Below are 22,554 nucleotides of genomic sequence, written 5' to 3'. Positions count from 1 at the left end.
TTCTGGTAAATTTTTTTGAGGTTAGACAGATCTGCAAAATGCTGTTTTACAGAAGCTCGTTCTGAAGGTAAAACCCAGAAACAGGGAGAGTACAACTGTGGGAAGTAATGCTGGTGGCTTAGTTGAAGTCTTGTCTATAACAGAATGTTTTTGCACATACTTTCTTAAGTCTGACAAAGACATCTATCTTCTACTGATACCAGTACTACTTGGAACTTTTGTTCTGCATGACATTCTACTGCTGGCAAAGGGCCAGCACGAGGCTTTATAGGATGGAGGTGGGCATATTTTTAGCAGTTTGTAGTCCCTGTGCTTCTGTGTGACACAAGGTGAGAGTTCAACATGTGATGGCTTACCTTGTGAGTTAGAGAGTGTTGTTTGAGATGGTGGGGCTGTACAAACTCCATGCCACACTCAGTGCAGATATATGGACGGATGTCTTTGTGCTTCATCATGTGGTTTTGCAACTGACTTGGGTATTGGAAGGTCTTATCACATTCAGTGCAATTGTACTGTATTGGGCCACGGTGGCTTGTTAAGTGTCTCTTCAGCTGGGCCAGCGTGGGGAAGTCCAGACCGCACTCCACGCAAATGTTCTCTCGGCCACTCTCGTGCTTAGCCTCGTGTGCCTTCAGCTCACTGGGATAGGCAAAGCCTCTTCCACAGATCCTGCAGTTGTAAGGCTTGATGTCACTGTGCTGCATCATGTGTCTCTTAAGGTGACTGGTTTGAGTGAAAGACTTGTGGCAGACCTGGCACTTATGTGGTCTCGTGCCCTGGTGTGTTAGCATATGAGTGTGCAAGTGGCTCAGCTGCTTGAAAAGCTTGCCACATCGATTGCAAGCATGAGGCTTAATGCCACTGTGCCCCAAGATGTGGGTAACCAAATTGTACTTGGATGTATAGGACTTCTCACACATCGGGCACTGCCAGCGTTTCTGTTCACCCCCAACATCAACATAGTAGCTGTCATCTATTTGAAGGTTGACATCCACTCTTTCTACTTTCTGTTTATTTTCACCATTTTCTCTTACTTCAGCCCTTCGGAAGGATGGTTCTGGAGGCCTTTTCATTTGAAAAGGGTTCCTGAAATGAAGATTTGGGGGCATAATAAAAGGAAACATTAGGCCAGGATGGACTTTAGGATAATAAGGATAAGGAGCCTGCACAAATGCTGGACTACTGGGCCATGCCAAATTAGGTTTTACTGGTTCTTGCTTAATGGACTTGGTTCCAAAGGGCTCCAGAGATCTGTAGAACTGAAAACCGAAGTTGCAGAGATCAATCATCTGGGAACTGTACTTTGGCTGTGCTGGTTGTTGAAACGCCATAGGAAGACCAGAAGAATCTATGTCATTATGATCTTCAAGTCTGTGCGGTGGGGATGAGGAGCCCTCAAGAGCGATAGAAGGGGGCATCTTTGTTGGCATGCTTTTGCGTTTCCGAGACCCTCCTTCCAGGGACCCCTGGAAACTTTCCATGTCTCCAAGAGGAGGAGGGCCATAGCGGAAATGTGAAAGATGCTGTCTGAACTCTTCACCAAAATGAGTTGTTCTGTGTGGCTTTGTAACAGGACTCAGTGGCTGTAGGCAGTGAGAAAAGGGAGAAGCTTGTGTGTTGTCCACACTACAATTTGCATCTTCGTTCTTCATCATACTTATTTCTTTTTTAATTCCTTAAAACAAATAAACAAACATTTTTATTTCTGTCTTTTCTCCTGGGATTAACACTTTATTATCTTATTTATTCGTTTTGAGGTTGTTTTTTTAATTAAACGCAATTAAGGATGCCTTGCTAAGGATCATGCAAGTTGAAGAACTTCTAAAGCAGAATGAAATTTGCTAGAGGAGAACAAAGAATCTTTGGTCTTCCTGTGGTAGGAATTGTGGTTTAAATCAGGTTTGACTCATACAATATCTTTGCAACATAAACATGTTGTACTGTGATTCTCTATTTAGCAGCTGAATCTGCATGGCAGTGCTCATACTTAATTGAATTCAGCCAGGCTATTTGTGGGCAAAGTCCTGTCCTTGGCTGTGCAAGAACAGGCTCTAGAAATTGGCGGTGCATCTGAAGGATATGGCAATACAAACAATAATGTGCACATTTATTATGGTTGTGACATGAAAAGTCAAAGCCAAAAACTTTAAACTTCTTTGTATCATTAGCATGTGCTGCTGTGAGAGAAAACAATGGCCAAGTGATCTAAGGACACCGTGTACCATCAGGTTTTGCGCTGTATTTCCTGGCTTCCCTCACTCTGTATTGTAACAAGAAGGTGGAGATTGATTCATTTTCTTTGTTTTAATCCTAGTGATATTTACCTGGCAAATTCAGGGGAGGAAAAGCCTCTGACCGCCCTCCAACGTGCATTCAGTTTTATGGACATTATCTATGTTTTTTTCAGTTTTTCTGAAGTAGAGCACAAATCTCACTGTTTAAAACTAAACATGGAATTCACTTCAATGGTCCCCAAGGTTCCCTGAGTAACTGACACCTGAGAATGCTCAGATCATTTCCAATGTCATGACAATGCAGGTTAATAACTGTCCCCTGGCAAATTTTTGTATTCCGTTAGTTGTATGGAGAGCATCCCTTGGAATACTTCTCCTAAATTTGGAGTTCATCTGACATACTAGCTATGCATTTAACTTCACTTTATACAAGGTTGCTACCTTTTGCCCTGGCTTTCTGGGGATGCTTCTATCCAAATGTGTGTATGTATGTATGTATGTCTGTGTTTGTGTACATACATCTGTCCAACCAAGTGGAGGTTAGCTTGGAAAACGGAACGTGTTTTCCCTCTGTCATCTGTGACACATTGATGCTATTTACAGCACCATTCTTGGAAATGCTGGGTGGAGAGTATGAAGGTGGTTAGAGTACTAAAGACACCCCTGTTTCTTTTTCAGGAAGTTCTGTGCTGAATAAACTAGCTTCTAAAGATAGATAAAAGCGCATCTCAGTGACCTACTTAGGGTGTGGGCAACAGAAGGCATCTTAAAAAGTTGCTGGGAAACAAGTTACTTCTGTTTGGAAGTTAGTTAGATTCTGGAACTACCTATGAATAAATATTGTGGGAATCTGAAGGTTCAGTGACAAAACTTTAAGATGGAAATTTTAAACAAAGGGATCAATTAATGCAAGAGGAGAAATAAAGAAGGGAAAACTATAGGATCTCTTGAAGGGTGATGGTTAAAACATTTGTGACAGTGCAAAAACAAACAAAAAAGAATCAAGTTAGCCCAGGGTAGATATCTAGTAGTTATACCAGGATGTGGCTTTCAGTCCCTAGCTTGTTGACTGGTAGCATATGTATGGAGACACTGCACATGTATGCACACATATGAGTTTGCATTTGCATATGCATACGCACATTTAGCATATAAAGGTGTGTGTATGTGCACATGTGCATTTCATCGGAGAGGACTGCAAGAGAGTTTGCATTCTCTTACGTTTCCTTGTCAACCCTAAGTAACTAGGCAGAATAAGGAAATGTCAGATCTCAAAGATACTTTTTTGTACACAGGAGGATTGACCTTTTTCTGAACACTAAAAAATATTCCGTTTTTCTCTAAAGAATGGAAAAAGGTTTTTTCAAATTTCATGTTAAGCAATGTTAAACTCATGCAATTAGAACATAAAATGTACGTGTAGACCTAAGCCTACCCTTCAAAATATGGGCCTGCCCCTCAAATGTCTTTCTCCTTGTGTACCTCCTTCTTTTCATACAAAATGAGTATAGCATGCATCAGAAAGCTCTTAGAAATTTAGAACCCAGCTATGTTATTTACTGTCTGTGTCGAATTATTGAAATGCTGCCAAAATGACAGTGAGTTGTGTCTAATTGCTCTCTTGTCTCTTGGCTGCCAGTTCCTCCCTTCTTCCACACCCTGTTTTATGTAAAGTTTCAATCTATCTGGAACACAGAATTATGACAGAAGTGATAGAATTTCTTGAAATTACTGGAAAGAAACAATCTCCTTGCACTACTGACCTTTGACAGCTTTCATTGAGAGCATGGTTTTATACCACTGTCCATGGCAATACACATCATGGGACCCTATGAGGGAAAGTTTAAAAAGTTAGTAAACAGCATACTCAGAGAAGTTCTGTGTAAGCAGAAAATTAACATCCATTAGGGGAAGAAAAGTACAGATTTACAGCCTAAATACATATAGTCTTGCTGTTTTTCTTTTTACTTTCAAACTGCCAAAACCCTGGAATGTACAAATTCGTGGAGGCAAGAGTAAATCTGGCCTGTCATCTTGTCTCCTTTTCTACTAGTAGCAAACCCTTCCTTCACCATGATAAGAACTTAATTCCATAAAAATTATGCGTCCTGCAGAAGCTGTAGAAGGGACTGCATATTCAAACACCATCTGAGAAATAGTTCTGTCATACATAAGGAGTCTTCTTTAAAAATCTTCAGAGAACATAAAGCTTATAATAATGCTGTTCCCTATTATTTTTGTTCTCTCTGACCTTGCAGTAGCTGATCTCATTTTCATATCAACCATAAGTAAAAAGAGAGGAAAAATGTGGAAAATTTTTGAGTTAAATATCTAACTGGGACCTCTTCTCTTTCCTACATAAGCACTTTGAAACTTCTTTCCTTCTTCAACACAGTTATTTAGGATGGAATGCTATGCAGAATACTGGTGTGTGACTCTAAGCATTCAGTTCGTTTTGAATATGGATAAACATTGAAACTTCTAGATTTTATCTGCAGTGTTCCAGATTTTCAGTTTTGAAAACTTATTCTAGAAAGTTCAGTGACAAAAATTTATAAACTCTCCAGAGTGTAAAAAAAAAAAAAAAAGGTTAATTTCTAATTTCTTCAGGACAAACATTCTCGCAGTTTTTCTCTGTATGTAATTAAACGTATTTTGAAATGCACTGTTTTGAGAAATTGAGCCACAAATAAGCTCAATTCCCTGCCCTTTCAGTAAGGAAAGGCTACAAGCAGTTCGGGTAGTCTAATCTGGAAGTACTCCACAACTATCTGTGCAGCAGCTAATAATGCTGTTAGCTTCCCTGAAAGAAGAAGAGTTTAAGATAGAATATAAATAACCATTCACTTTCTCATTGTCAGCCAATGTACTTCTTTCTAAAGACAAAGGATAAAATAAAGTGTATAAATCAGACTATTCACTCTGCAATCACACACATTGTTATACTCCCCAGATGATAATCCCTACTGAAGTCAACAGTGAAATTTCTTCAGTCTTCAGTAGAACCAGGATTCTGCTTCCTGTATGAAAGTGCTTTCAATCTATAGAACAATAATAAGCCCAGCAATACCAATAAGAGGTTTTGAAGTTGCTTAACAGCTTAAATGCTGTTCTGATTTTGTTCTTGGTGCACACAATTGTAATAAAAGAAATGAGATCAAAACAAGTGAAATTGATGTGTACCCTCTGACAAGGAGAGAGTAGCTGCTTAGTACAAGGTTTGCATTTGTGTTTGCTGTCTGCTGTTGAACCTGAATACTGGCAGCTATAAGGAAAGGCTGAAATCTAACATCTGCTCCTGTGTAGGATGTAGTGCAAATCAGTGACAAATGACACATTACCACATTTCTTGGGTCAAAGTTGAGCAGCTGGAGACCTTGAGCCTTAGTGAGCAACCAGCAGTGTTTATCAATGGATACCTGTTACTACAGAGGTGCTTACAGTTTTCTTAATAGGTTTTGTGGGAGCTCCTTCATTTGAGTCACCCTTCATTTTAGTTTCTGATTTTAAATGTATTCAGTCATACAATTGTTGAACTAAATACCAAAGTTGTTACTTGTTTTTCACTCAGTCGCTGTTTAGGCAAAACTTGCATCAGTTGCAGGATCTGACTGAAGGGGTTTTCCTATGCTGAACTCATCTCATTTCAGTACTGACACAGTGTTCCCTACCAAAACTACACTGCTCTGAAGAATTGTCATAGTTTGAAAATCCCTGGATCACCTGCACAACTTCGGATATATCCATTACTTGTATCCAAGTGATTTTCGGACAGTGAATATCTGATGCCTCCTTCAAAGGCAAAATAAACCCTCCATAAGCTATTATTTCTTTCCCTTTTTGTTGTTTTCATATCTTCTTTCATGCTGCTTCCTGTGTATGAGTGACGTCCCACTCCCAAATGTTACCATTTGCCATTTCCTTTTCTTCTGGAAGTTTCATAATTTCAAAAAGTTGGAAAATAATGAAGTGGATTTTTTTTAACCTCTTGCTATCACATATGTCTCATCTGCTTTGCTGGCCATATGGCTTTGCAAAATGGGATTAGATTGTTGTAATTTACCGTACCTGTAAAAGCCATGCATTTGCTTGCTTGTTCCTCAGGGAACATTGTGGGTGCTGCAAGTATGCTCAAAACAGCATACTAGATATTGGTTGTGTTGTTTGACAACATGTATGTGTAGCTTTTTCAAATTAAGGCATTTTATTTTCTCTTGGGTTTAATGAATGCAATCATTAAGGAGGACAAGAAGTAAAAGATAATGATCAAATCCAAACAAGGACTTCCCTAAGATCAGTGTCAACTCTACTCTTTTATTCCTTAAGAAGCCTTTGCAAAGTGTTTTTAATCTATCTTTTCTAGGCATCAGTAGCCACATTTTCAAGAGCACAAATGCAAGTAGTGGGCTCAATTTACAAATACTGAGTAAATAGTAATACACGACAAAGAGCACAATAACACCATTTGATAGAGCAGATTCTCATCTACAAAACACTGTTTCTCAACACAGTCATCACCAGTAGGTATGTATTTTCATCAGCAATGAGCAAGAGCCTGTATGCCAAATTCTTACCAGATGTCACCAGCAGAAGTGAGGCTGGTTACCATTGCTGCAACGCATCATCACTGTGTCACTGTGCTCACATACACTGTTTGGTATCCAGAAACATTCAGCAAGCATCAATAAATGTGAATGGGTGCCATTTTTTATGCATGGAAGAATTTAGTGACACACCTTTACTTTGTGCACACTTCCATGCCAGATGGCACTCTTTCAGAGTGTCCCTTTGCTGCCATCACAGCAACAACATATGATGGGATGTTGGTGGGAGGGTTCAGCCTCCACTGCCATACCACCAAATGTGCCTCTGATGTCATGGGCCAACATCATAAAACAGAAGGTATTACTTTCAGAGCAGCCCTCATATATTTCTCTTCCCCTTTTGCCACCCTTAATACAATTGGAATTGGGAACAAGTAAGCAATCATTCATGAAGACATCCTGGAATGGTTGAAAATGAGAAGTGGGCCAGATCAGGCTCACTCTTCCTACAGCAGTATGATAGTACAAAGGAGTTCTATGTCTTTTCACTTCTGCCTGGGAAATTACCTTCATTTGCTGATATCTTCTTCTTCTTTCTAACAGAAATTTTTATCTCAGCAAATGCATGTAAGACTAGTAAGACTAATAGCATTGGTAATTCTATGGCAAGATTTCCAACAAACTCTGAAACTCATTATTTGTGAACTGCAGTTCAGCAATTTGCAGTTTTTTATAGGCTCTATTGCCCAAAGAGATATAAAGCCATTTATGCCATGACCAAACTTTGATACTTTACCAAATTCAGTGTATACATACAAAAATAAATAGCTGCCATCCTATGGCAATATCTTCACAAACCAATACTGAAAATCACATACACCTAAGAAGCTTGATTTTTTAAAATATTGGACATGTTAACAGCTGAATGAGACACAATAATCACCAACAATCAATGAACTTCTTAAGATATCTTGTATGTATTACATAATGCTTTTTTTTTTTTTTTTTAGCCTGTTTTGTCATATCTTCCTTGCTTCTTGTTTGAGGTTTGAACATTTTTGATATTTTGACTGCTATAGGGACTTAACACTGTATTTGTATCTGCATTTGTGTAGTCTAGGAGACAATATAAATATGAAGAAATGAATCTTCTTTCTCAGAAAGCTGTTCAAGAGCCCCCTGCACTTCACTTTTTTGATTCCCAAGTTTTAACATTTTTACTTACATCATTCTTCTTTATTTCACCTTTGAAATACATGCATTTGGGAAACATCTTGCCTGCACTGCCCCTAGGCTGTCTTTTGGAGTCACTTGGTTATACGCACAAATCCTTCTCTGGTAAGTTTTCAGGGAAGAAGTACAGCTACTTTGGTATTTCTTTTAATAGAGAAAAAGCATAAAGCAGTAAAAAAATAAATACACAATCACCTTTTTATACTTTACAAACCATTGTTTTGTTTTGATAGTTGAATGAAAGTGTTAAAGGAGATTCTGAACTTTTCTTTGCTGAGAATCCAAAGCAGTCTTATCACCTTGACTGTCACATCAGATACTTCTTCTGAATGGTTCATTGCATGATTTGCTTTCCAGTGGGAGAACTGATTAGATTCGAATAAAGTTGCTGGGAGCTATAGGGAGGTAGATGTAGATATTTTCCTTTCCTCCAATATGAGTGGTCTGTTCTCCATTTATCAGAATGTTTTGTTTTCCCTGTCATTGTTTTTAAGTATGCTTTGTCCTTATTTTAGCCAAAATTGGGTGCCATTCTCATTGGTTTTCTGTTCCCTAATAAGACAGTTGGGTGGAGGTTGCATTAACCACTGAAATCTGTAGTACAGCTTTATTGATAACGACCCTAGCAATACCTCATCCTCATGGCCCATCCATCCCTAGTCTTTTCATATATATACTATGTAAAGGGACTTCTGAATACAATCTGTTCTTGCTGCTGTTTTAGCTTTTGTTTCTCTTTTCCTCATCCTTCTTTCTCTTTTTTCTTCTGCTTTGTGAGTCTTCTTAGTTCTTCTCTACATTTCCTTCCTTCATCACTTCTCTATTCCATCTGTGTTCACACCCTCTCTGCTTCTCTATTCTATCTGCCAAAAATGATTAGCAACGTGTAGATAATTTGGATAATGAAGTGTATGTTAAGTTCATGGGCTTTCAAACATTATCTGTTAATAAAATCGCCCAAAACCACAAGTATGCATGGTGGAAGATCGCAAGCTAAAGAAAATTCTCTGTCCTACACCTGCTTAAGGGGAAAAAGGTCATATGTCCTCAGCTGAATACCTCCATCTCCTTGATTCTCTGCTACCAACAGTGCATTCGAGGCTTTGGAGTGAACAGGGGGGAAAAGAGATATGCTGACAGATCTCCACCTTTACTATCTGCAGCACAGCACTGTCCACCTCTGCTCTGGTCCAACTTCTTGCCTTTCATTTTCCCTCCACAGATCAGTGTAATCTGAAAATGAGATGCTGGTGAGGTGCAAAAGGATACAAAAGCAGCTGTGTTAGCTCTAGCTATTAGGTGACTAAACTAAAGTCTTGTGAAGAATAAATCAGGAAAGGACATAGTGAAAACTTCCCTTCATGGTCTGTGGGCCACCAGCTGTCTGTGGCTGAAAGGTTTCCCAATCTAAGGTTGGCGACTTCTGATGGTTTTTCTTCTTTCATGAAGGATAGGTTTCAGTAAAAGTTAGGAAATATGAAAACATGGTGTGATATAAGCCAACCTTTTTATTACAGGCTGAGGAGCATGCAGAGATAAGGAGCTATGTCCTGGGGAAGTGGGGTATCTTTAAATGGCTTATGCTTCCAGAGAGTCAGAGCAGTGTCAGGGCAGTGAGAGCTGCAGCATGAGGGAGGAAAGGGAGGAGAGATGTCTGCTTATTCTCTTCTAATCTGTATCTCTCTGAAGTGGTTTTTACTGCTTATCCTTAAAAAACTCTGAAACCCAGAGATATTGTAAGTCATTCCTTTCATGCCCGATTTTCTATCTCCCTGCCTCTTCTCAAATAACAGATTCTGTCCTGCTTCAGTTTCTCTTGAGAAACAGACCTTTTGACACCGCTGAATCATTTTGCTGATAACTTTTGAACTACACAGTTTTATTGGTTGGCATTTTTTTTAATGTATAATGCCCTCTTTTTTTTTCCCATCAGAATATGGAAATATTCATACTCTGAATGATTTATGAATCTGGGAGGATGCACAGAAGTAAACTATTGCCTCAAGCACTCCAACCAGTATGTGACACTCAACCATTTTTGAATACACTTGTGTTTTTGTCAAAAAGAAACTATCCTAGGAACTCCAGACTACTTTTGTCTGTTTTGAAAAGAAAAAATGAAACAGGTTTGAGTGCTGAGAGCATGGGACAGGACCAGAGGACAGGTCTATCTTTATATTGAGGAAATTCCAGGCTAGAAAAACACTTCGGCAAATTGCATTCAACCATTCTAAACCCTTCAGCACTGCAGAGAAAGGCCTACAGGGAAGAATAACTGAAAGGAGCCTGTCTGTACCACTCAGGAGAGTGAGATGCCTCGAACTTGCACCTTCTCAATAAAACTGCACAAGTGACACCTGTAGGAGGGCCCAAATCTATTTTTAGAGAGGATAGAGTCTACAGCCCCTAACTATCTCTGCACCCCAGCACTCAGCAGTGCTGTTTTTGGCTGTGTAATAGTCCTGTGACATAGAGCAGTTAGCCTCACAGCCCAGGAGTCTGGTTAGGGTATTCCTCTAAGAGGCTAGGAATGGGAACCTCCCAAAGGGGTGGAGGGAAGTGAATCAAAGTATCTGACTTTATGGCTGTTATATTTTGCACTGACTTGATATCATTCAGTTCCATATAAATATTTTTGCAGGACTGGATCCCTAGGAGCTTTTGGGCATGGGTATACTGAATTTCTACATCCTGTGCAGGCTTCGAGGCTGATGAAATCAGGTTGGGCAGTGTGGTGGCACCAGGAGTACATAAAGGCAGAAGTTCACATGTGTAAAGCTTAGCTGGTACCAGCCTGCTGCTTGGGAATTCGATCCTACCCTCAGTAATTACTAGAAGCCACTACAAGTTGCCCACCTAGTTTAACCACCAAATTAAATAATGTAGTTCATCCTGTGTAACAATCTCTGTTTTGTCCGTGGTCTCATCCACATCACTGTGAAATCATTATGGAAAAACTGGTATCTGAGAACAGGATCTGGGATTTGACTATTATAAAGCAGTGTCAGTAAGATACATCTCTTCCTTTTCTTAACTGCATAAACAGCTCTCATTTCGGTAATTGGAAACATGGATCTGCTGCTGCCCTTGTAAAGTATGAGAAGCCACTTTGACAGCTCTTCATAGAGGTCCTATCACTACATCCAATTTCCTGCCTCCTTGCCTATCTGTCATTGCAAATTAGAATTGTGCATTTTTGGCATCACAGGAATAATATGCACGACTTCTTTTTTTCCTCTAGAAAGTTATTAGATTAAACTAATGCAGTTTTAGTGTTTGTTTGTTTGTTTTTCTCACCAGTCAGGTATTACAAGACAGTGTGGTCAGAATCTTTTCACGTACAAAACAGAGTATTTAAATTCTACAGAGTGAAGTTCAAAAGAAAGGGCTTCTGAGCTTTACTGCAGTACAATTTCAAGAAAAAATAAATAAAAATAAAAAGGATTTATGCAGAACACTCAGAATTAAAATGATTAAAAAACATGCCCTTCCATAACCTTCATGCTGTTCTGCTTGGGGTATTGTTTTGAAAATAAATCTTTCACTGGCATTCGTGACCTTTTAAAAGGAAATAGTTTGAGCTTTCCTTCCTACTGCAGTCCCAGTATCGTTATCACCTCCATGGAGGCCAGAGAGATGGTCTAGTCTCCTTAGTCTCCTCCAAAGACTTTGTTAACTTCAAAGGTAGCTGAGGGGCACCTTCAGCCTCGGTTCCTCAAGCCAGCCCACTGCAATGCTCCCATACCATTAGCAGCTACTGTATGAGAAAGAAACAATACCTCCTAAATCTTCTGTGAATAAACAGATACCTTAAGAAATAAAAATAAAATTAAATGCTGGTGACACGTGTTCATCTGCTTGGAGAAAAGCAGAGAAGAGTACAATATAGTAGAGTTTTCAAATAAAGTTTCCAAAACAGATTACATTTTAATGAAAGTCTAGTTTCTGATAATAGCGGAGAATATTATTATTCATCAACAGGACCAAGAGCTTGCTTTTAATGTTTATTTTTCTTTCAATTTGCTTCATTCCATTCAAAATTCACAGTAAAACTGATGGTTGCTAAAATGGCAAGCACTGTGTGTTATAGTTAGGCATGCACTGTGCTGGAAGAACTGAAAGAAGAGGATTTTGACACATTTAGAAAAAAATATATCTGCTACTGAACACTGTACAATTCCTTAAAAGTAATTTCCAGGTGATGCTTCCCTAGTCATTTAGGATATACAAATAGATGTGGTTTCAGCTGAAGTTTGAACAGACTTTCTGGAAAGGCTACTTTGCTGAGGAAACTGATTAATCCTATTAAACTGTACTACTCGCAATTAAGCTGACTTCATATTGACTTAACAATTACTATCTGAGGAGAAGTGCAAAAGGAAATAATAGAGCAAAAGAATTTGAGATATCTATTTAATTCCTAGGACACTATTGTGTTTATCCAAGTCATAGGATATCCAAATAATAAAAAAACCTAAAAATCATGAGCAACAAGACAGAGTTGAAAATTACTCTTAAGGCAAAGTACTGGAGCACTGGGAGGAAACTACTTCTAATGTGTTTGTGCTGTGCCTAGGAAGTACTGCTTTCCAGACCGCCAGGGCATAAAATCTGTATTAAAGCATTCAAACCATGCAGAACTAAAATATGTATTTCTTTTCCAGAGAAAGATCACCTTCACATATATCTCCTAATTGCAAGCGAGGACTAATTTTTTAGAATCAATTTATTTCATGTTATTTGAAGAACAATGTGCTTAGTTTTTCAGTTCCATTACTGAACAGTGTTTTTGACTATTACATGAAGTGTCTTCAAGGAAGTAATTTATGGTAATCCCCTCTGGCTTTGCCCTTCGCCTTTAATCTTTGCACTGACTGAACAGCAAGAAGTAAATGTTTTCTCACTCTGATTCTCAAAATGTGTCCTGCATATAGCACTTAACTATTTTATTAACTTCTAGAACATATTAAAAATAACTAATTTGTTTCAACAACTAAAGAAATCTGAAATTTAAAACAAATTTCAGATAGCTTCTGTGATTTTAATCACTTGGAGAAAAACCTCTGTGTAAATCAACTAACAGGGAGGAGTTCTTAAGGTTAACTGTTATATTGAAACAGATTTTAAATGCCAGTTTTACTGAATTCAACAAACTAGCATACAGAGTGGGAATGGCAGCTCAGACTTATCCAAATGTCATCAGCAGATACTGGAAGAGTCTAAAGTTACAAACAAATAAGAAATTACTTTTTGCCAAACAAACAAACAAACAACAACAACAACAAAAATAAAAGGGAGAAAGAAGAAAAGAAGAAAGTCAATGTTGAAATTTGAAATGAACACTGAAGTTTGAAATGTGAAATTTCCAACATTTCTAAAACCACTTTAATACTAATCCTTCACCACTAGAGACAGCAAACACTTGTATTGACAATTAACTCAATTCTGAGTCTCTTCAGTAGAAAAAGGAAACCAAAAGTCCATGCAACCACTGTGAATCTCTCAAGCAAATCCCGGATATAAACTGGAAAAAAAATTATTCTATTTGGACCTCATTAACTGGAAGATATGCCAAGTGCCATATACAAAAACCTAGAAGATTAGATAGGAATTACTGTTGTGTTGCGATAGGAACGGCAAGTTAATCCATTTCTATAAACAGTATGCAATGACCTGGGGAAGAGTACCTAAGGGTAAACATCTGTGTGAACCATGTGCCTGCACATGCATTTTTTTCTGAGTCTGGTAGTGAACAACCTAGTGAAAATCTCTGAAGTCGTTAGAGAAAATTCTGAGTCCTGATCACTTGCCTACAGAGTCAAGCATCTTCTACTCAAGGCTTTACCTGTGGATAGAGTTAGAAAGATTTCCCAATATGTGGGATAAGGAAAAAACAGATAATAATAATTAATGAGATCAAAAGTATTTGATTATTGTTTTGATTTCTTTTTGGCATAGAGGAGGTTTGGAGGAGGAGCTAGTCAACACAACTCTCTGATACTTTTGACTGTTCTACAGCATATTAATGTGCTAACTACAGGCATGTAATAGTTGTGGGAATCTTGCTGATTACATATTGTGAATGAAGTGTCACCTAGAAGTGTTTATGTAACAGCCATACTGGTAAACCTTAGGAGCACATTTTGATCAACTTGCTCTTCCAGGAGGACCAATATAGTTTTGTGTAATTCCTGTTACAAAGTAATAGTTTCAGACTAATACTAGATGTCATTAAAAGCTCCAGAAATCTACACTAGCAAATCAATCTACACTGGGCTAGAGCCTCCCAGATGGTTTCAACAAGCTCTGCTTTTCCCTGATGGAGAAAGCTAATGGATGCTCTTGAAACATCCTTTTTTCTTCACCTTCTGGTGCTGTTTTTATTACACTATTTTTAGGTATCCGTAAGAGAAAGCGGACAAATAGAGAAAGACTCTGTGTCAAAGAGTGTTTTCAAATAAATTTTCTATGGAGCTGTAACACACGCGGATACTTGGTTTAGAAACCAACTCAAGAGAGAGGACAAAACATGAAATAGCAATTATATTTCACAGTGTACTCTTTCCTGATATCTTTGTAGTGGGTCAATTTAAATTTGGTTTAAATCTAGCAGATTGAGTGTTAGTAGGAACACCAAGTCTTTCCAGTTTCAAAGACCATACAAAACCTTTGAATCTCAAACATTTGTTCCGGATGTATAGTAGCATAAACAACACAGAACCTTTCATAAAACAAGAAGTCTTTCATCACTGCAAAAAGAGCCTAGAGTTACACTGCAACTCTGAAAATTAAAGCATAAATGGGTTTTTCACAGCTGGGAAACCAGTAAAAAAGGAGACTGGAAATCATCTTGTCACTCCCAGTAAACACAATGGTTGCTGCTCTGTGCGCTCTGTGTCTGGCATGGGAAGCATAAGCTGCTCCCTGAAAAGAAGTATAGCCACCTGTCCCATCCTAGAGCCACTGCACCGACTTCTCTTAAATCCTTCAGTCTGGGAACACCACCACTTTAATTTCTGCACATACAGAGAAATTTGTTGGTTTGTATTCCTCACCGGGCCTCCGAACAGAGGACTGCATAATTAACGTCTCTTGGCTCAGGTTTGCATTACTTGTAGTACAGCACTGTTTAAGAATAACAACTGGAAATGTATGACCCTGCTCACAGTTGTACTTTTAGCTTCAATTCAGTTCTACCTTTCTCTAACTCATTAGTGAAAAGTGATGTTATCCATGTATGAGTCTTGGTTTACCTTGAAGGTGTTGTAATTAATGAATCCTCAGATTCAACTGACATTTTCTTTTCTAAGTGTTCACTGCATTCTGACATTTCTATAAGGTGAAAGAAACTAGGAAGTAGGAAGCTTACACATTTACTTTTTACAAACACTGTAGATTTTCAGGAAACATAATTTCTGTCATAAGATTTTTCTTTTAAATCAAACCAAAATTCATACACATGAATTTACACACCTCCACAAAGCGTAAGAAAAAATGTGTTGGTGTTCTGGCTTTCTTTCATAGTAGAAAAGTGAAGAGAGAGCAAGAACAATAGCTTTTTCATCCTTGGTTCAGATAGTTAATAATGTTTCTTTCTAACATACAAAGCAGGAAATAAAGAGTGAAAGTTAAAAAATGTGAGTGTTCAGATAATTTCTTTCCATAATCTTCAGAGCATGAAAATATTTTCTTTTCATAGCTCACTGCTTAGCTTAACTTCTTCCAGTGTCTTTGAAGGTCTTTACAACACACTAGGTGTTGTTAGTTCAGAAGGAAAAGTTTGGCTTATCAGGACTGGGATAGCGTTAGTATAAAACCACTTATTTTAGAAAAACAACTCACAGAATTATTACATTTAGTAGGAACCTAAACAAAGATTATATAATAATTTTCAACTGGATCATTAGCATTTTAAAAGCCAGGTAAGAAGGACTCTCATTTGCCGGACAGATTTAAAGAAAAAAAGATATCCAGCATGGAATTCAACATGTGTTTTAAATAACAAGTATTATTTACTTAGTCACCTTATTTGGATGAATATCTGAATATCATGTATAAAACTCCACTGGAATTTTTACAGTAGTGGAGAGCTACAGTCTCCATTTCAAAATACGAATTTTCAGTTCAATAGCCATGAGCAATCCTTCCCCCCCCACACTCAAACTTGTTCATTTCTTTTTAAACTTTTCATATTGTCTGTGTAATTCTTTCTCATGCTAATATTCCTTGCTTTTCAATGGTTTCTGGAGGTGGTAAGGAAAAATAGGGATAACTACTATATTTAAGAGGAAAATGTTCACTGTGTTTTAATATTTCATATATTTGAAAACATTTGTTGTGTTAAAAAATTGGTCCAGCCAGTTATCTATGACAGTCCACATAATACTTGTAAGGTCTCTTCAAAGGAGAAGTTTCTTTTGTTGCATGTTTCTACATGGGGATGTGTGCCAGTGCTTAGAAACTGTGTGTAATTTCAGATCAACTATAAAGGGCCATGTTTCCTTACACACCTTTGGCTGACTTGTATTCTTAAATAATCATCATACAAAAAACCTATTGCCATACACAGCTTTCACTGCTTTTGTTTTTCAGGGTAATATTCTGCTGACAAATCTGCATGACTAGAGGGGTAGAAATTCAGGTAGAAAACTTTCTCTATAATTGCAGTTTTATAATATCATACATTGGAAACAGAATAAGTGCTATCTGGGGTAATCCTTACTCTCCCACCTCTTGTCTTGCATTACTCATCCCTCTGTGCTTTGTTCATTCTAAATAATGGATGTCTATCTGGCACTATTAGAAACATCAGATAAAAGACATGCCAGTGCATGAATCTGTAGGATGTATTTAGTACTTCTCAGTACACCAGTGTCTGCTCTAAATCCATCTATTAGAAATGTGTCCTTGTTTGAAAGAATGAGAAAACAAATAGGATTTATCAAAAGCCAACGATTCACATTCTCTCCTGGTAAAAAATCTATATTGGAGACATAATGAAAATATAACTCATTGCTAGTATTCTGCATCCAAAACCCATTAAAGATTCTGGTCATAACTACAAAAGGTCAACTAACATTTACTGTAAGACTTCTATCGGTTTCTGTGCTTTTCAAATCAGAACTGCTAACTTGCGATTTCCATAGGCTATACAGTTTCCAATATTGTTGTTGCCATCGTCAGTGTATGCAGTTTTTATTCATTCTTCAGAAGAACAAGCAAAATTTGTCAACATTTTATTTCATTATAATTGAGAACACATCAAATTGAAGTAATGGCTTTATAGAAGACTGTAGGAAAATGTTAAACAATCAGAAATACATGTTCTGAGCGACTATGTAGGTTATATAGGGAGATATGGCTTCTAGCTGTAGCAGTAGTAAGTTTTTAAAACAAAATAAATATGAACATCTCTCTTTTTATTCTTATTCTTTTTTGCTTCAATGAATTTTGTTCTTTTTAATCACATTGAGGAAAGTAACTGAAAACTTGTTTCACACACATTTAATTTGTGCCAAGCTGGTTGTAGATGGATAGTCAGCCTACCCTCAGAATATACCCTTCTATGTTTTTAGATATCTCAACAAGGTGGGAAAAGGATATCACACCAGCCCAAAACCACCTCTTCCTGAGCCTTGGAGAAAGATACTGATGGTGTTACAAATCACCATTATACTAGACAGTGTTGTGGTTATCCTAATGATAATGTATACTCAAGGGAAAGCAGGTAAGCACCAAATACCTGGAGAAAATATATTATTTGAAGGAAAAGGCAACATCAGAGATGAAATCTAAGAATGTTAAGAGCTCATAGTTGATCTTCATTATTAAATTACTTATCGCTCCTATTAATATGATCTCCTGTTGCACTTGTTACTAAGGAATAGGTTTAGAAATAGCATTAATATGAGTGTGAGCACATACGGATCTTTATGCATTTCAGACAATCTTCTTCTTTCCACAGTATTTCAGAGAAAGAATTTATCATATGCATGGTCAAAATAAAGAATACATTAAAGTTTAGTTTTGTCTTCATAAACAAGATCCGTATCTAAATGCTGCAACCAGCTCTACCTACAAGGTAAACTGAACTTCTGAGCTAATTACATCAGAACTTATAGATGATTGCAATCCAGGCTAACACTTTACAGCATGAGGAAAACAAAACCACAGAGTAATACAGTGACTTCCAAACTCAGAGCTTTAATGTCTTTGAATGCTTAGGAGACTCTTCTACTGACTGTCCAGATATTTGACATGTAATTGTCAAAACAGCTGATCAAACCCTCTACTTAATATGAATAAATATTTAGACAAACAAAATGCAAATCCAAGTATGCCAAGGGACAGATGTGGCAAGTTTTTTACATCAATACGTGATATTTTCTTGCTATTAGCAGAGAAGGGACAGATATCGTCATGTACACCTAAAAGCTGGTACCAGACTGGATGGAACTCAACCAAAGGCTGAGCTATGATCTTCTGGAAAGATGCTGCATTCAGTAGCAGGCTGCACTTAAAGTGAAGGCAATCTGCAGCTTACCAAGGAATCAGTCTGAATTTGGGCAGAGCACTCCCTCCTATGGAAACACATGTGCCAGACAGAGGGGTAGGAAAGTCCGTTCTGCTCACTCATTGAGCAAGGGCTGAGAGCCTAGGGCTGTGTCAAGGTGGCAGAGCAATACAAGTGTCCACAGGAACAGAGTTAGTCAGTCTGCCCACCAGTCCCCATGGTGCCTGCCCACCGTTCAGGACTGCTGTCTGGACCCTGGGTCCCTACAGAGCACCCTACACATTGGAGAGCTTGAATAAAGAGTGGGGCTGAAAATGGCCAAGCTCTCCTACTGTGGAGAAATCAACACGTGTCCTAATTTTTCCCTCTATTGTTGCATCCTTCTGTTATAAAAGTGCAGGGGGAAGATTTTCTCTTCTACTATTTGAAACATACTCTTACATTTAATCACTGATTTCATGCTCTGCTCTGATGGTTCTGCAACATTTATGACTAACAACAAAAAAATCTATCAATATCTACAATACAAGTGACAAATAAACAGACAGCTTCCAAGTAAATCCTATGCTGGTGATCAGTACTGTTAACGTGCTGTACAACAGCAGCTTACTTTCTTTTTTTTTCTTATTCATCTGAGAACCTGGAACTGCCCTAGCACATCTTAAATGTCACTCTTACTTGACTACTCATATACACAGATGAGTGGAGATAAATGCATAGTATCAGAAACACAATACCAACTGAAGGAAAAAGAAGACCTAGCAACTCATCTCTCCATGTAGCACAGGTTGGCAGGTTGGCACAGACCTCAGTAGTGGCAGATGATATATGAAACACATCAATTTTCATACAACACAGCTTCTCTCGTTATTTCAGCAGTGGCCCGGTGCAGCTTGCTGAAACATTCAGGATAAAGTGAGTAAAGCCTGTAACAAGATTCTGGTAGAGTCACTATATGCAAAACGCACAGCAGATTGTGTTATGAATATTATCAGTTTCAGCGGAAAACACTTTCTTTTCCATGTTTGTTAAACCGCACGTTGTTATCACCAGTATCTTAAAAAAGAGACTAGAGACATTTGTAGAATAAATATACTGCTTGTCAATGTATATGATCATTATCTTCTTATCAGTTAAATGTGTATCTGATAAATGCCTTTTCTTAATGCAAAAGTATATATATATATGTGTATATATATATGACTTCTAAAAAGTTAACCATAAAAGCATTCTCACTCAACTTACCAGATGTTGAAGCTGGAAGGAATCTTGCCCTACTCTCTACCTGCTCTCGTGTTGGTAATCTCTCTCCCTCTCTTTCTCCCCCTGTGCAGAGGTTGCAGTAAACTTAGAAAACTAGCAGGGACAGTGTTTCAAATGACTTAAGAAAGAGAACAGGAACAATTATTTCGTTCTCTTTTTTTCAGATGAGTACAGTACCTTCAGAAAGAAGGAAGGAAGGGAGGGGAGAGGAAGTCAACAACCCTTTGCTTTCCTGCAAAAAAATAAGGAAACAGCAGATAGCAATCTCGTTTTCTCTCAAACAAAATGTTTGGAAAAATAAATACAACCGAACCAAAAGGAATTCCTCAAGTATTATATCTGCATTATTGGCTTCATAAAACCTACTTTACAGCTTGCTATGTGCAACTGCATTAAAACAAATGAATTTCCGAAGTAGCGTCTAGGAGTAAGACGCCCATATCTCACACAGAACAATCAGTCATAAGTGTGTACAGATAATGCAGACTTTTTTCTTCAGACAAGGAACAGTCATATATGGAATGAACATACGTGAGTACACAGTTCTTATTTCCATGGTAATAGATTTCTTAAACTCCCTCTTCAGTGTGATTGTAGGAAAATAGCAGTGGATTATTCACAAAACGCTGTTGAATAAAAAGGGGGACAAGAAGGGCCACAAAAATGATAAGGATCGTATCTCTATATTAGGGTTGCAGTAACACATAATTTATCTCAAAGATTTGCAGTGTGTGGAAGCCATCTGATTTCTCCAAGCAAAAACTACATGCTGTGTTTTAGAATACATTTTGTACTTCGCTTTGTTTCTTTCTTTCCCCATTAAGCAAATTCTGACAAACAGATACTGGCCAGCTGGCTGCAGTTATACTTGGGATAAGTTTAGTCCATTGTGCTCCACAGTGATTTTGTTCACTTGTGTGTTTTCCCCCACCTTTATCTGTTATTTGAAGTCCACCTATAGGGAATACATGTTCCCTTTTTTTCCCAATAATCTGTTTTCATTCTGACATTCTTGCATGTAAAAACTTTGACGCTACCACAGGGTCTATGTTTTCAGTTTGCTTTGTAACATGGTACCTAAGGCAGTGCTGCTTGTGGACAAGTGACTCAGCGCCGTGCTCTGTGACAGGCAGGAAAAAAAAGACACTTTGCATTGCTCTTTCCTATGAAATGTGGATCCAGATTTTGCTGTGGGATTGACAGCTAGATGAATGCTGCTGAGGCAAAATGAGTTACAGCTGTAAATCCATCGTTAGTAGGAGGACAAGTTGGTACCCTACCCCATACAGATAATAAAGATTGCTTCTTTTATTGTTTGATAATGAAAAGCTGCAAACCAACATAGGAAGTACTTTGGCACCTGTGTGCCTTCACACAGTTCTTGACGCTATTCCCAGAAGATGTCTAGCAGCAGTCTGAGTGGAGAATCTTTCATTTTAGTATTCAGCAACTGGAAGATTTGACTGAGTACATCAGCAGCTGACAGAGCAGTACAGGTGCTGCGGGTGATCTCTGGCCTTACAGCATCACCAGCATTTCCTGGTAGCGAGAGGTTAATTGTAAGAGCAAAAGAATGCAATGCACTTAGGGAACGTGCTGTAAATGAAGTACTCTATAATCCCTTGGGAACAGAGTTCTAGTGTATACCAAGCATAGGGAAAGTAGGGAGGCACAGAAAGTAACCAAATTAATGTCTAGTCTAGTAGTTGAAAAAACAAGGTTTTATTTTGAAGTAGTTTTATTAACGTTTGTTTTATTCACTTCTTTGCCAGGTATTCAATATTCATGAGACCCAGAAGACTGCTACCACACATAATTTTGTTTTTCTCTATTGGTAGTACATTGCAGAATGCCTATACTCCTCAGCATATATTCAGAGGCCACAGAGGGTACATGACCTCATTGTCACAGATGTCCCTTGCTTCTTCACACAGCAGGTTTCATTTTAGTTTTGGGGACTGCAAAGCTAAGATGCTGGTCACAAACAACCACATCACTGCTTCACTCTCTAATAAAGTGGCTTTGATATTCTGATTGAAAGACACTTTTTGAGCCTGCCGGTACTGCAAGGAGAGCAGGAGATCACAGAATCACAGAATCACAGAATTGTAGGGGTTGGAAGGGACCTCCAGATATCATCAAGTCCAACCCCCCTGCCAAAGCAGGTTCCCTACAGCAGGTTGCACAGGTAGATGTAAAGGTCTTTGCTCATCTCACCTCAGGTCCTCCTGTCAGCAGCCTTTCTACCACTCAAAGCTGGAGCCAGTGTCCTTGAATGAATGCTGTTGCCACTGCCTCATCTGATGCTAGAATGAAACTGAAGGGCAGAGGGAAACTGTCTCCTGCTGATAACCAACCCTCTTTGTGGAACTTACTAAGCCAAGTGCTCCGAACACTGTTGCTTCATCAAAGTCCAGGTAGAGTAATCTCCTTCCCGCAGAGCAGCTGTAGTGATTGACTTGCTCTGCCCATCTCCCACCAGTCACCAGAAAAAAACCATGAAGGAGGGAAAGGTATTGACACTGACATTTTCATGCCTGCAGACACCTTGGAAGGTCATTCCCATACAATTTCTGACTGCGGAGAAATAAAAGCAAGGCCAAAATCTTTAGTTCCTAAAGTCAAGCAAACCAAGTCACAGTGGATAACTCTATGGCACTTAAACATTTTTTTAAAAGGGATAAGTACATTTATTTTTAAGAACATACTTTTGTAGGAAGTTTTATTCTTTATTTCACCTTTCCTCACCGTACTTTTACCAAAATGA

General features: G+C 38.3%; 1 protein-coding gene across 1 annotated transcript in view; it reads right to left on the bottom strand.

Annotated features, from left to right (window-relative positions):
- Positions 1-19,943, bottom strand: part of ZNF366 (zinc finger protein 366) — a 35,524-nt gene extending 15,581 nt beyond the window's left edge. Inside the window, exons 1-3 of the mRNA XM_048932112.1 lie at positions 19,770-19,943; positions 3,998-4,063; positions 357-1,675 (exon numbers count right to left, since the gene is read on the bottom strand). Coding sequence (XP_048788069.1) covers positions 357-1,675; positions 3,998-4,022 — 1,344 coding nt within the window. The 5' untranslated portion in view covers positions 4,023-4,063; positions 19,770-19,943. The remainder of the gene's footprint in view (positions 1-356; positions 1,676-3,997; positions 4,064-19,769) is intronic.
- Positions 19,944-22,554: the final 2,611 nt, after the last annotated feature.

This window comes from Lagopus muta, chromosome Z (assembly GCF_023343835.1).
Source record: "Lagopus muta isolate bLagMut1 chromosome Z, bLagMut1 primary, whole genome shotgun sequence".
Classification (NCBI taxonomy): domain Eukaryota; kingdom Metazoa; phylum Chordata; class Aves; order Galliformes; family Phasianidae; genus Lagopus; species Lagopus muta.
The sequence above is the reverse complement of the archived record's forward strand: the minus strand, read 5'-3'. Positions and strand labels throughout refer to the sequence as shown.